The sequence below is a fragment of the Dryas octopetala genome, chromosome 9, assembly GCF_963921425.1.
Source record: "Dryas octopetala chromosome 9, drDryOcto1.1, whole genome shotgun sequence".
NCBI lineage: Eukaryota > Viridiplantae > Streptophyta > Magnoliopsida > Rosales > Rosaceae > Dryas > Dryas octopetala.
Window position 1 is genome coordinate 19,063,403 of NC_141374.1, and position 15,664 is coordinate 19,079,066.

General features: G+C 34.8%; 2 protein-coding genes across 2 annotated transcripts; one reads left to right on the plus strand and one right to left on the minus strand.

Annotated features, from left to right (window-relative positions):
* Window positions 1–11,766: 11,766 nt before the first annotated feature.
* On the plus strand, window positions 11,767–12,699 carry LOC147275335 (uncharacterized protein At3g17950). Its single transcript, XM_086227935.1, has 2 exons — window positions 11,767–11,984; window positions 12,099–12,699. The coding sequence occupies exons 1-2, from the start codon at window positions 11,901–11,903 to the stop codon at window positions 12,600–12,602; spliced, it is 588 nt and encodes a 195-aa protein (XP_086084061.1). The 5' UTR covers window positions 11,767–11,900; the 3' UTR covers window positions 12,603–12,699.
* A 1,384-nt stretch (window positions 12,700–14,083) lies between these two features.
* On the minus strand, window positions 14,084–14,617 carry LOC147275336 (DUF4228 domain protein). Its single transcript, XM_086228502.1, has one exon. It carries the CDS (start codon window positions 14,615–14,617, stop codon window positions 14,084–14,086), a length of 534 nt encoding a protein of 177 aa, XP_086084628.1.
* Window positions 14,618–15,664: the final 1,047 nt, after the last annotated feature.

Here is a 15,664-nt window from a genome sequence, read left to right on the forward strand (position 1 = left end):
GTACTTTATTTTTTGAGAAAGCTCCAAATAAGCTAACAACCGAGCCAAATAATCATTTTGTCTCAAATTATATATGATGTATGCATGACTAGTATATGATGTACGCACTTGCATGCATGACTACAACATCTCAAACATTAAACACAAGAATGTCAAATTGTATTTTATTTAAACCAACAAAAACAAGTTTACATCTATTATAATAAAAAAAGAGTTGATGCGCGCATCACACATATGTAGTGTACATTAGTGTGATTGGAATTGTAATAGAGAGCATGCGTAAAGAAGATAGATATCTAAGATGAAAATGGATGGCCATTAAGTGGGGTATTTGTAATTACTTTTGAAATAAAATAACAAAGTGTTGTCTATTTGAAGGATAAAATTTGGAGCATTTATGAATACTCATCGCACTTCATTAAAAAGAAAGAAATAATAATTATTGTACTTAACGGTTAAATTAAATACAACAAATCAATAAATTATTAATTTAAACATTTACAAATTTAAGGGATTGTCCTCAACTTAGATTTTAATGAATTTTAAAAATTTAATGAAATCTAAGTGTCTTCAATTAGGATTTTAATAGATTTTTAAAAAATTAAGGTGTCTCTAACTCATATTTTAATGCATGAATTTCAATAAAATTTAAGCGTCTTAAAATATTCATGAATTTTATTAAGTGATGGATTTTAATGGATTTAAATAAATTTTTTATGCATAACAAATTCTATGAGAATTTCAGTCAATTTCCTTGAATTTTGATAAATTTTATAAATTTTAAAATTGATTAAAATCTGAGTTAAAAATACCCTCCAAATCAACAATAACTACCCTAAAATATGATCTTTGAAAAATATTTAAGAACTTAAAAGATGTTTTTTTATTGAACTGTTAGGTGAAAAGTGGAAGAGAGCAGTTTTGCTCACCTCCTTTAACTCAGGTGTATGCTCACCTCCCATCTAAAATGCTGCCATGTGTTTAAAAAATTAACCATGAGTTAATCTATTGTATTTAATTATTTATGATATTATAATGATGAGAGAGAAAAATAATTTGACAACTCTTTTCTACTTATCTTTTATTACTCAACTTTTTTTATTACCTATTAATTTTTATTTAATTATTTCTAATAATTTTTGCTTTTTTTGTTTTTTTGCTCTTCTCCAGTACGCCTCTAGTATCTAAAAAACCACATGCATTTAATAATTTTTGCTTTTTTTTTTTGCTCTTTTCTAGTATGCCTCCAGTACCCAAAAAACCACATCCAATTTTTTTGGGTCTTCTCATGTATACACATTTTATCTACTTTTTTAATTAATTAAAAAAAATAATCCAACAACACTTTTTTTTTTTGCCTAAGAATTTTTCTTTCTTGTCTCATACATGACCTTTTCAGATTAAACAAATTCTTAGGTCAATCCAAGCTGTTGCAGCATTTGGAGAGAGAAGAATAGTTGCAACGACATAATTTTTTTTTTTTTGAACTCATGTAACTTTTTTATTGGATTTTCTATGTATGTAAATGAGTTGTTTTAGATTTTTGTTTGGCCAACATTTTAGATTAAACTTTGCAAATGATTTTTTTCTTCGAATTACAAATGTGTTGTTAGAATATTTTTATTTTTTAATTAATTAAAAAAATAGATAAATGTGTATACATGAGAAGACCCAAAAAAAATGGATGTGATTTTTTGAATACTAGAGGCGTACCGGAGAAGAGCAAAAAAACAAAAAAAAAGTAAAAATTATTAGAAATAATTAAATAAAAGAGAAAAGAGAAATTAACAGATGATAAAAAAAAGTTGAGTAATAAAAGATAAGGATAAAATAAGAAAGGAGTTGTCAAATTATTTTTCTCTCTCATCATTATAACATCATAAATAATTAAATACAATAGTTAACTCATGGTTAGTTTTTTAAACATGTGGCAGTATTTTAGATGGGAGGTGAGCATACACCTGAGTTAAAGGAGGTGAGCAAAACTGCTCTCAAAGTGGAAATAACATCTGGAAAGTGGTGGGGCAGCGACTAGCGATGACGAGACATCGACTAGGAATATGCTTACCTTATTTGGACGGTTGCGCGTAGGATTCGTCTTGTATTTGGCATTCATGCATCCACGTGACCACGCCCTCATAGCGATGACGAGACATGGACTAGGAACATGCTTATCTGTACTAAGATTCAATCCTCATACACCACGTCGGCACCATACAGTCCCAGCGTGTACAACAAATATATAAAAAGATATTAATGTCTGTGATATCATCATTATCTATATTTTCTGTCACGCAAATCCCATAAAGTTTTGAATTTAGATGATTTAATTTCGTTTAACAATAATTACGTTCCTCTTAAAAAATAAAATAACAATAACACCATCTTTTTAATAAAATGGACATGATAGTACCATTATATTTAAGTTTTTGTAACCTTTTATATGTAATGAGAAAAATTTACCTATTATAATTTACCTATTATAATGTAATGAGAAAAATTTACCTATTATATTTTACCTTATAGGTTTATATATAATAAGAGATAATAACTTTATATATTCATTATATAAGAATTTTACTTTTCATATATATAATAAAGAAGAATACTATACCACATGTTCGCACGTTCGCTCATCCACACCTGATTGAATCTGATAATTTTATACACTAATTACATAAAAGTTTTACTACTTACATACACATAATAAATAACCTTTTCCAACAAAAGGAATACATAAGTTTTACGCAGATTTGTTTCGGACATCAAATTTGGCATGAAAACAATTGCCCATGCCATGCATCATATATGCAAGCATGGGATATAACTTTGATGAAGAGAAACGACTAAGAAGCTTCGTAGCAACTGCAGAATAAGAAAAAGACAAAAAACAAGCAAATCAGTTTTGGTGTGCATGTATACGTAGAGTATGTGTAATGTTTGGAAAGTAATTAAGAAAAACGAAAGGAGAGGATCGAAACAAAGAACTTAAAGCTTGGAAGCTTCATATATAGTTGCATGTACGTACTGCATAGGAAATTTCACTTCTGCAAAGATTCAATGACTTTCTTGGCTTCATTATTAGAGATGATGCACGATCGTGAAATTAAGACGTTGTAAACGTACCTTTGATTTCAAGTGTGACATTGTTATTAAATTAAGCAATTGCATGAATTTAGGTGAACACTGTGGTCGACTAATCTATAAATTTAAGCTTATAATTAAGACAATGTTTAGGCCTAATCTTAAAAAGAAAAATCAAATCAGTAAAGAAAATAACTTCTTAATTACGTGTAAGAAACCAAGTATTCCTTTTACAATCACATGCATGCTCTTTGAAACTTTGGAACACACTAATCTTGGTCCAATTAATCTTTTTTCTCAACTTGATGGAAAATATTTTAATTCGAAAACAGTTTAATCTATGTTCTCAAAAACAGAAAACAATATGAAAAACACGTAATTATTTACAGAATTATATAGAAAACAGGTTTGAAAACTATTAAAAACATGTTTATTTATTTAGTTTTTTAAAAAGAGAAAACCACAGCCAAACAGAAACTTCTGTTTTCAGTTTTCAAGAATTAATCATTGGGCCATCCCTTTTATATAGGTATTTCTTATGGGCCAAAAAATGGCTTTTTTAAAGAACGCGCCTTTTGGAGGCCATATCTGGGCTTTGGGAAAACACAGTCCAATAGAAATTGGGCTTCGGCCCAGAGCCCACAGAGTCAGAGAGTTTCGCACTTTCACTTATCATATATATAAAAAAACACACTCACCAATAGCACGAGGGTCATGAGCGCGCAGAGAGAGACAAGTACCCTCCACAGTGATTCTGCAGTTTGCAAGCTTGACTGGAAAAGTACAAAACCGTACTCAGAGAACGTTACGTTACTCACTGCGTTACTCCCCCAAATCCAAAGACCCAACAATACTTTCATCACTCACATTTCTCTCCCTTTCCCCAACCCACCATCGACCTCGTTTGCCATTAAACCAGTAGCTCTTCTCAGGTATCGGTTTAATTTTGATATTCTCATTTGGGTCATTTCGGTTATTGAACTTACAATGCAAATTTTGTATTTGATTTTACATTTGGTTAATTTTGTTCCATTTGTAATTGTAGAGGTTCTCTTTCTTTGAGATATAGAATTCTTGAGGTTCTTGCTTCTTCAAATATGTAATTCCCTGTTTGTGATTCGTTGGCCTTGGAGGTGTAGACATATAGGTATGTTATAAAATGGAAGAAGAATAATCAATTAGAATTCACAAAATAAATGAAAAAAGAAAGAAAAAGATTATGGACTTAGCTAACAGAAATATTACTTGTCCCCTTATTGGGAGGTTTTCTTTATTTGCAAGTTTGATAAAACTTGTGGGCAAGTTTGGCAGCTGCCTACATATATCTTTTTGTTACCCTATCTGTAGTTGCATGTTTTGGTATTATTACTTTTATATCGATAATAATTGTTGTCATTCGTTTAAATTGTGTCCTTTTTCTGAGATATGTCTTAGTTGGCGTGGTCTTGGTTTCGATATTACTTTAGTTTCCCCTCTTTCTTGGAGGCTTCTTGGATTGTGGACGTGCATGTATTAATGTGAAGGAAGTATACGTTTCGTGTACTACCAATCTCTTAGCACCTTTTTTTTATATGTGTGTGTGTGTGTGCTTATGCAGGTACTTACACGTGCATGTATTAATGTGAAGGAAGTATACTTTTCGCGCACTGCCATCTCTGCACCTTCATTTGTATGTGTGTGCGTGTGTGCTTATGCAGGTACTTACACGCGCATGTATTAATGTGAAGGAAGTATACGCTTCGTGTACTACCATCTCTTAGCACCTTCATTTGCATATGTGTGTGTTCGCGCGCGTGTGTGAACGTGTGTGCTTATGCAGGTACTTGCATATGTATTTAAGTATGTCTCTTGTAGAGGTGTGTGTTATTTTAATGTTATTAAGGAAAAGAGAATAAAAGAAATGGAATGTGGAATGGTATTACCTTCTGATTGTCAATTTTCATTGATGTTCGAGGATCTAATTTCCTTATGAGCAACTATACGATCATTAGGTTTGTAACAAGGAATATGACCTTAGAGGGGGCTGAATTTTAAAACAATATTGATGTAGGTGACTCCTCAATTAGTTTAAATGAAGGTTTACTTGAGTTGAGTTGAGGGTTAGAGTCATATCCAATTCGAGAGTCCTATCTCAGTGTAAAGGAGTTGAGTTCCAGAGAGTGAGGCCGCAGTGCTTTTTTGCAGTTCTTCATTTTTTCTGTTAGAGGGTTCTATCTCAGTCTTCACTTCCAGACTTGGGTCAAAGTCTAAACCTCATAATTTACTCTTTATCTTGTGCCATTTCTTTTGTTTCTTAATTTATTCATTTTATTTTATTTCTGAATCATAAGTGCATACCATCTCTTACCTTTTGATGTGGGGTGAAGGAGACAAGTGATTTTCGAGTCCTAACATCATTTTAAGACAATGACTCTCTGTGTGTGAACCACTGTACTTGGTTTTAAGGTGATTTGCAAGAGTATCAGTATAGCAGAATGCTTATGAGGAAATGGCTCCCCTTTGGTTTATGGGGTTTAGCGTTATTTCTTATTCATATATGACTTTTTTAATATTGGAAGTCATGTATTTCGATATAAATTTAGTTGGGTAAGACTGTAAGAGTTGTTGGGAAATGATACTTTTGCATTGATGTATGCTCTTCTAAATATGGAATCTGTTCCTTGTGCTTTATCATTTTTTTACATTTAACTCCATCTAAATGCTTGCTGATATTTGATGCATACATTTCTGTGCAAAGGTTAGTTTTGTAATGGAGAGCTCTGATGATGAAAAGGATGGAGTCTATGGGAATTATATACCAAAGGAACTGAGTCGTGCTTTAGCATCTACAGGGGCAAAATTTGTAGATGAAGTACTTAATGGTCAAAATGAACGTTGTCAAGAAAATTTTCGCATGGATAAGCATGTCTTCTACAAGCTGTGTGATATTTTGCAAGGAAAAGGCTTACTACGCCACACAAATCGAATCAAGATTGAAGAGCAATTAGCCATTTTCATGTTCATAGTTGGTCATAATCTACGGACTCGAGCTGTTCAAGAGTTGTTCCGTTATTCAGGAGAAACTATCAGCCGTCATTTCAACAATGTCTTGAATGCAATAATGGCAATTTCATTAGATTTTTTTCAGCCTCCAGGATCAGATGTTCCTGCTGAAATTTCAGATGATCCTAGATTCTATCCATATTTTAAGGTAAATCCCATGGTAATTAAGTCTGATTAGTATCTCCTTTATATGCGAGTCTCACTTCCATGATTTTATTCTTTACCAAAAGTAATACATAGCAACATGATGTGCACATTCAATGTCTTACTTTGTATGGTACATGAACTATCTTTCCCAACCATTAGCTTAAGGATCTAGACCTCAAATTTTTGTCTCATTAAATGCCTATAGTCTTGTAGTCTTGCTTCTGAAATTGTTAAGTATAATTATCTCAAAAGTAAGTCCTATACGACAAGTTTAGAGACACCTTTAACAATTTTAAAGGACTTATATTTCGAGCAAAAATCCAAAACCATGTCCATAGAACCAGATATTCAATGGACAACCACTACTACTAGAGCAACATTTATTTATAAAATGTTCGCTTTTTCTATGTAATTCTCACATTCAAAATTTTAATCTTATAGGATTGTGTGGGAGCAGTTGATGGCATACACATTCCCGTGATGGTGGGCGTAGATGAGCAAGGACCTTTCCGCAACAAGAATGGCTTACTTTCACAAAATGTTCTGGCTGCTTTTTCACTTGAACTCAAGTTCCATTATGTCTTGGCAGGCTGGGAAGGCTCTGCATCAGATTTGCAAGTTTTAAATTCTGCACTCACAAGACGAAACAAATTGCAGATTCCAGAAGGTACTGCTAACCGGCTTGAACTATTGAACACCCAGTTAAAGTGGCAAACTACCTTTTTTCTTGAAAAAAAAAACTTTATTTAAAACTTTTTGCATAGCATTTAAAACGTCTGCTTCTTTTTATAGTTATCATTCTGTTGTCTATTTTACTATATATAAAATGCAGCATACTGGTGTAAAGAGAGTCATGCATTTTGGACATAAATGTGCTTGCCTAATTAATAAATCACAATTAATGTCATTCAACCAAATATCCTTGTATGTATGATTTTCAATTGGACAAAGTTATCATTTCCTCTTCCATGAAATTCCAATCAAGCCACAATATGAACTCTGTAAAAGCATCTCCACCCAAGGCATCAAATGCTAGGGTGAAAAAATCACTCCAACTGAAGTGTCTCTTAGGAAGTGGATTTGACATCTACTTCTTGAACCTCAAAATTGCCTTTCCTTGCTTCAGCAGCATTTCTTCTTCTTTTTTTAAAATTAATCTGTGGGCTCCATAATTCATTAAAGAACAAAATTGCAAACGTTTTAATTTTTTTTTTCCTATAGGTGGGTTTCATACATAGTTATAATGTGATACATTGGTTGGAGAGAGGAGAAATTTGACATTGAACTTCAAATTGCCACATAGGACATCAAATGCAAATTTGACATCTCCCTTGGAGATGCTCTAACACATTTCATGTTTTGGTGGCAGAAGAAATAGCTTGAAATATTGTGTGGGGTCATTGATCCCAAAAGCACTGGGGCAATGGCTTCCATAGGATGCTGTTTCTAACTTTTCATTATTAATGTTCACTTGCAACAGATTGGGAATTAAAAGATAGATCTTTTTGGCAATGTCTTATAAATAGTAGAAGTAATTCCTGCTCAAATACAGAGACCAGTTCTGTCTTGGCTAGTTCACATGATAATCAGGGTAGATGTGGTGGATTTACATTTTTATAATTGTATAACTTCAGCAGATTGAATTTTGTTTAACGGAATATAGTTTATTTGTTAGACAATGGTTTCTTGAAAGAAATGTACTGTCAAAAATATATATAAATTGGAAATAAGAATTCTCTAATACTGGAAGGATGGGAAACAGCGTTCCAACGCTGACCTTGGGCGTTTTCGGACGCTATCTCACATATCCGCATTAGAGATAACCCCAACTAGTTTCAAAAAAATGGAAATTATCTTATTCTGTGAGTATTTGACAACTCCTATAATCTTACTAGCACATTTCGGTACAACATTTGTTATTGTGCAGGTAGATACTACCTTGTGGACAACAAATATGCAAACATGCCTGGTTTCATTGCTCCATATCCTGGTGTACCTTATCACTCAAAAGAGTTTCCTAGCGGTTATCACCCTCAAGATGCGAAAGAGCTATTCAATCAACGACACTCATTGCTACGAAATGCATCTGATCGTACTTTTGGGGCTTTAAAGGCACGCTTCCCTATATTGATGTCAGCTCCTCCATACCCATTACAAACACAAGTCAAGTTGGTTGTTGCAGCATGTGCCATACACAATTACATCCGTAGGGAGAAACCAGATGACTGGCTTTTTAAAATGTATGAAAAGGACACCATACTGCAAATGGAAGAATCATTGCCCCCACTAGAGGTGGAACAACCAATCATGCATTTTGAGGCCTCTGCTATGGACATTGCTTTTGAGACAGAACAACTAGAATTTACTTCAGAGTTGCGGGACTCAATTGCAAGTGAAATGTGGGATGACTATATCAATGATTTATCTCCCCTTTAGATCAATTGATTGTGGACATAGTTTCAAGCTTGACTTGGAATTTTTTCAGGGTTCTGGTTTTGTTGATGTACATTGGGAACTTTGTTTATAGGAAAGAAATATATCGTTAGATTACATTTTTCATTACAAAAAGCAGCCACTTGGAGGGGTTGATATTGTTGTCTTTCACCTTACTCCTACAGCTGACTCCAAAATAATGATCTAGGCAATTTGAAGATGACTTGCATGTGTGGTAGGGAATACATTGCGACAGAGAAAGCAATGATTACAAAGGTTGATCTACAATGCCATGTAAATTGGCTGGTTTAATAGTTGATTCGATCATTCTTTGATACTATATTGTCTTAACTTTTTTGAAGTCGGGTCCCCATTATAATTGCTATATTTTCTTATTTTCTTATAATGTGTGCTTACATTAAACAAAAGTTGCATGTTTAATGTGGCATTTCTAGGTTCCTTACCTATATTCCATGAATGAATAAATGGTACATGGTAAACATAATGAGAATCTGACTACTTCAGTGCAGGTGGCTACTGTCAGGGAGCAAATTATGATGCTCATGAGATCATGCACGCCTATGAGGGGCCAGCTAGTTCACCAATGGTGGAGGCAAATGAGGGTATAATCTTTGTATTATTGTTTGTATGGTATGCATCCATAAGACTTTCAATTTTTGTATAATTCTTGAATCAAGTTAGTAGAAGATTCTAATGTAGGGAGCCACAATATGAGTTCTGCACACTGCAGGAATGTTTCCCTCTTAATTGTGTACTATAGTCTATAGCGCACCTTTCCTTTGATATAAAGTATAAACAAAAACATGTCCCCTCATCGTCTTTGTGCCAATAACCAAGTAACCCTTATGTCAGTCCCTAACAATAGCAGGCCACATAATGATCATTGTAGCTCGTGGGTCCAAAACTAGTGAAACCATGAAAGTAAAAGTCTCTTCTGTAAGCTATCACTTGTTCATGGGGACCATTAAACAGAGGAGTACTCTGATAAGGGCATTCTGCCATTCTCAATAATGGGACATAGGAAAGCTATGGAGCTAGTCAAAGGGAAATGAGCAGTGAGCGGTATGCACGAGTATGATGAATGATAGCTTTGCTTGCAAGGATAATTAATTATGTCAATCAGAAAGTTGTTACCATAGGTTTTTGTACTTCACATTACTTATATGTGATTCTCTTCTCTTTCTTTGTTCTTCATTAGTCTTTAATTAAAGGCTGAGTTGTAATTTACAACCCTTCTCTGATCCTCGAGAACTATTTTCTTAGTAATGGGATTTCTCAGAGGCCATGATCATTTGTAGCAAAGCAACAGCTTTGGTCCATTGGAGAATGATAATCTCTTATGACTTTTCATGTGATGCTAATGAGTGCTACTTTTGCATGAAACGTTTCACATGAATTGTGGACCCAAATATAGCTGTACAGCTTATTGCATGTGACCCTAAATCCTTAAAAAGAGTTTTTGAGGATCTACATTCTATGTATTGCTCAGGTTCAGTTAATGGACTTGTAAAATGTCATGATACTAGCAATGTTGGACCGTTTGGAATGTGGGTGAGTTTAAAACTGGTTTGGGCTCAAATGGAAGACAAGGGTACATACATTTCCTTTGGCTCGAATTGAAACCATTGCCATGTACATCACAAATGCTTTTAATTGATGTTCTCCTTTGACTAAAGTAGTAATAAAACAACACCATTTCCATGAGGACCATGACTCTTGTGGTCACTGGTGTCGGCAGCTTTCCTATTTGGGACAAAATCACAAAACCTGCTAAGGAGTTTTCAACTTTTTTCCTTGGTCAGTGAACCTATGAGAGTAATAAATACATAAGATTAAATTAAAAAATTGAAATGATACCAAACAAGTCGAACATAGAACAAAGATTAAATGTACTGGTAAGACTTTAAAAGCAAAGAAGTCCCATGATAAAATAAACATAGGATGAAATAAGCACAACCTTGAAATGGTTAAGCAAATAAACTCACTTTCATATCAAGTTTGATCCATTTTAAGTTCTTGGATTAGTTTAAGTAGTGAAAAAATAAGTAATGTGTTAGAATTATGAAATGATCATTCACTGCGATGAAACTGAAAATATGCTTGATCCATTCTAATGTAAACATAAAACATTATCAACTATGTAAGGGTCATGCTACTGACTATTTGAAAAATACATTATGTAAAGGGCGCTAGCGGTAATATAGAAATCTAAAACTAAAAGGACTTATTTAATATTAATTCATATTTAATAAATTCATATAAAAAAATTTAGGCATAAATTTAATTTAGACACGTAACTATATATGTCATTTCAACGGGGTCCACGAACTTTAAAATATTTCAAATATACACCCGATTTATTATCTAAATTGAAAAATGGACTTCCATCCATCAATTTGTTGAGAAATCAGTTAAATACCAGCTTGGCTTTTGCTAACGAGAATTAATTGGCGACGTGGTGCCAACTTAGCATACATTTCCCGCCAAATGAGCGACACATGTCCACCTAACACGGGCCCACACACCTATCACTTCTTTCCCGCTCGTCGAACGCTCTCCTAACTATTTAGTCTCCAAAAAACATCATGTTTTTCCCTAAATTCGAATATAAATCCTTCATCTGTGTTCGACGAGCGAGAAAGAGATGATGAGTTTGTGGGCCCATGTTAGGGGTTAGGTGGACAGGTGTCACCATGTCACTTATTTGGCGGGAAATGTTTGCTGAGATGGCGCTACGTCGCCAAGTAATCCTGATCAGCAAAAGTCAAGCGGTCATTTAACTGATCTTTCAACGAATCAATGGACGGAAGTTCATTTTTTAATTTAAATAGTAGATCGGGTGTATATTTGAAATATTTTAAAGCTCGTAGACCCCGTTAAAATGACATATATAATTATGTGTCTAAATTGAATTTATACAAAAAATTTAATTACTAAAAGGACAAGCACCGAAGGCCCCATTAATGATTTGAAACACAATCTAACTTCTGTTAAATAAATTAAATCTCATCTATCACCATCTCTCTCTGAAATCTCAGACACTCAGCGATCCCCAAGGCCCAAACTTTATTTTCACATAAATAAAGCTTCAAATTTCAAAAGAAAGAAACAACAAGAAGAAGAACCATACACAGAGACGGACGCAGAGCCAGAAATAGAAAGAGGAGAAGAAAATGTTAGATCCAAGAAATGACTTGCTACCTCCACCCTCCTCCCCCACCAGTTCCTCCATCTCTTCCTCCGATCTCGACACTGAGGTACCCATTTCCCATTTCCACTGTATTCAATTTCTCTCTCTTTTTCTTTCACCAATTTTGTCAATTTCTTAAATTTGTTCGCATTATTTTTTATTTTTCGATTTTCGCTCACAGTCCACAGGGTCATTCTTTCACGATCGAAGCACGACTTTGGGAACCCTTATGGGAGTGAGCTTCCCAGCCATCACCTTCAGAGCCCCAAGCCAACACCGCCGAGGTGACCCCCAAGCCACCAACGCCAGCGTAAGCGGCGGCGGCGGCTCGAGGAAGACCAAGAAGCCCAAGAAGAAGAACGCCGCCGCTACTACTTCGGCTGTGGGTGTGGTGGCTGAGCGGCGGCGCAGGTGGTGGCGCCTCTGCCGGGACGACGGCACCAAGCCGGCCTCGCTCGGCGAGTTTCTCGAGGTGGAGAGGAGGTTCGGGGACGGTGCGTTTTTTAATACGGCTGCGGAGCTTGAAGGGGTCATGGTGGGTCAGCCCAGAAACGGACGGCTCTTGTTCGCCGATGGAAGGGTTCTTCCACCGTCGGATGTTGATGATGGGACTTCATCTACGGCTGGGGTCCTCTGTAGATTCCCGGTTTCGCTCACTGCCATCTGTAGTGGCGGTGTAGCATAAAATTCTGCCTCTCTTTTTTGTTTGACTGTTAACTTTTTTTGTTTTGGTGTGAAAATGAAAAAAAGCTAAAGATATTAAAAAAGAAAAAAAAGCAGAATTTTGGCCATTGGCGTTTGCTTTCTTCCTATTTTTCTTTTTTTATCTTATATTAGACCAAAAAAATCTTATATTATCCATCCATCCATCCATCCATCTGCATGTCACATTTAAGAAGCCTAAGTCACTTTCCAAAACAATAATTTTAAACTATTATTCTGAGAAAAGTTGTGGTTTACTTTATAAAAAGTCACAATTTACGCTATAATGTGCTGCTTTACAAAGTTGATATGAAGCAACAATTTCAATTTTGGTGCTAAAGATAGAATTATTTGGTGATTGGGTCCCTAATTGTCTGGTTTGGCTATACTTGGTTCCTATATCCCCTACTTCACACTGACTAGTGGGACTCTCTGCATTTCCTTGCAACATGAATAATACCCAAATTCCAACTTAGGAGTAATTTTTATATAATATGTGAGACTCTCTTTTATAGTTGAAGTATTATACTAGGATGGAATTAAAAGTGATGGACATGTACTTCAGTACTTCCTCCTCTAATTGGTGATGGGATTTCTGAAAAGGGTGCGATTGGACCATAGAGTAAGACAATTAGGTCTCTCTAGGTGTAGAAGCATTTGACCAATTATTGTCTGTTCATTAAGTGAAGGGTCATCTGCAGAAATAGAAATCCCATTTATTTCAATAATTGCCCTATCATTAACGATTTTTAAAAATAAGTAAAGGATGCTATCATTAATGATTTTTAATATGTTATACATTTGAGGCTTGAGCTTGACCATTAATTAATTCCCTTAGAAAAATAACAAATTTTGCAACGTTCCAATTAATCAGTGAGGATTTCAATGCAATAACGAATGATGTTTATATATAATTCAAAGTATAAGCACGGTTTATGTAAATCTTAACCTGATATCATGCCTATAATTTCTTTATATAAAATCAATAGTAAAGATAAAATTATACACTATTTATGCTAATATTATGCAAGGAATACATTATTCAGTTCATATGTCACCATCACGGAATCTAAAAACTTGGAAGTTATTGCAACAAAAATGAATGAAGACAAAGAAGAGCAGAGGAGGGTAGAGACTAGAGGGGTACTCGATCACCATTCATTTTCAGAAATGGATGAAGACAAAGAAGACAACTCATTATAATGCCAAGTACTTTTCTAAAAGAATCTTGTACATGTTGGAGAACTGACCTTCAATTCATAGACTCAGTTGAAATGGGAATTTCCCATTTCATTTCATTTATTCTCATGAAATTTCTTCATTGATTCAGTTGGGTTAATCTGTTGATCTATTTGACCCAGGTCATGAAGCTATAAAGCTATTTAATTAATTATTTCTAAATCTAATACAACAAAATATATAACGTACTCCAAAAACATTTTTATTAAAAATGTATGATGAGGATTAATGTGTACATGGAGTTTCAACAATGGTCTCCAATGCAGGCTTCCATGATCTCTGCTTTGAGTACCTTATGTCTACTGGCTCTGAAGAATGGGTTGTAAATTGGCTTCTGATAATACTACTATCACTATCCATTAATGTCTTGTCTTCTGAATTAGGGAACATACAAAACTCGCCGAGGACTGGAAAAATCTTACTGAAATTGTTGAAAGCTCTATGCTTGAGTGCCTTTGAAGCCTTGTAAGTGAGAGAGCTGAGTTCTTCATGTGTTAGCACAGAGTAGAGCAGCTCCATAGGAAGAAGAAAATAAAATTGGAGTCTCTCTAATTCCTCATCAGCTGAAAGCCCATGAACCCTGTTGCCCACTTGTAGGCTGCTGGAGTCACACACAAACTGCCCTGCATTCTCTAACATTAGCTCTGCTGCTTTCACTGGTCTTGTGTACACTTCCAATCTTCCATCCCAGAATAACACCTTTACTACTGCACTACTTGAGATGATTAAAGGAGCACAAGAAGCTGCTGCATTCCCCATGAGAGAGACAGTAGAGAAATGGGTTGTTCTCTATGGAGTTAATTGACAGAGAAATATATGTTTGGTATTAGATGGGGTGTTGATGATCATATATATATATATATATATATATATATATAGAGAGAGAGTAATTATAGAGAGAGTCTCTTTGAATATGTATAAATGAATTTGTGCATGCATGATGGTGGTTGGCTGACAGAGACTCAGAGAGTGAGAAATTAAGAGCTAGAGATGGATCGATTTCTCAGCTACTGGTACAAGGATTTACATGTCACTCAGTAACATCCAAAACATTCAAGTTCCATACCTCCTCTGCCAACTTTTAATCCCAATTTATGTTCTTCTGCAAGCTGGGACCTGAAGTTTTGAATTAGATAATCCTAAAGATGACAATCCCCACTAATAATTAATTGGATAGAAAGCCAATGTGGAGCAATCACCCTAACTATATGTCCTTCCCATATGTGTATTTTAATCATATACGATTTCAATAGGATTTTCATCAATCTGTCAGTAAGGAGAGCACATGGGTGAGGCATGGAGCAGCGGCTGGGCAATGTAGAACGGCTCACTAAGGACACCACCAAACAAATGATTGGACATGGTAACCAACAATTTCTTTGATATTATTCCCACCACAGGGTCCTCAAATATATATTTATATATATATTATATATCTAGAGGGAGAGCTATATATATATATATATACACATATCTGTGTACCTATTTTTTCATGATGTGAGACGAATATCTAGGTACAGAAGTGTTGCCAATGTCATGTCATTGCTAGTTATGCAGTCATTTTCCAAGCTAGGCTGCTACGCTAGCATGCAAAATATTCCATAATCCATGTTACTAATGATTTGCAACTTATTCTGTAATCTGAAGTTCTGAACTGTATGATTAATTAGTCGGGAAATTAATCTTAGCTAGTTTATGTCACTTGGTCAAACAAATAGCGGCTTTCTTGGTCAATATGCCCCATAACTTCCAAATGAGTCCAAAAATCTTTTGGTGAGAGTAGGTCTTATAATGGGACTGGCTTTT

Bases quoted from the DNA above. Each gene is read 5' to 3' on its own strand.
- LOC147275335 (XM_086227935.1), top strand. From the start codon at position 11,901: ATGTTAGATCCAAGAAATGACTTGCTACCTCCACCCTCCTCCCCCACC. The intron at 11,985-12,098 runs GTACCCATTTCC...TTTCGCTCACAG, and splicing joins CCTCCGATCTCGACACTGAG to TCCACAGGGTCATTCTTTCA.
- LOC147275336 (XM_086228502.1), bottom strand. From the start codon at position 14,617: ATGGGGAATGCAGCAGCTTCTTGTGCTCCTTTAATCATCTCAAGTAGT.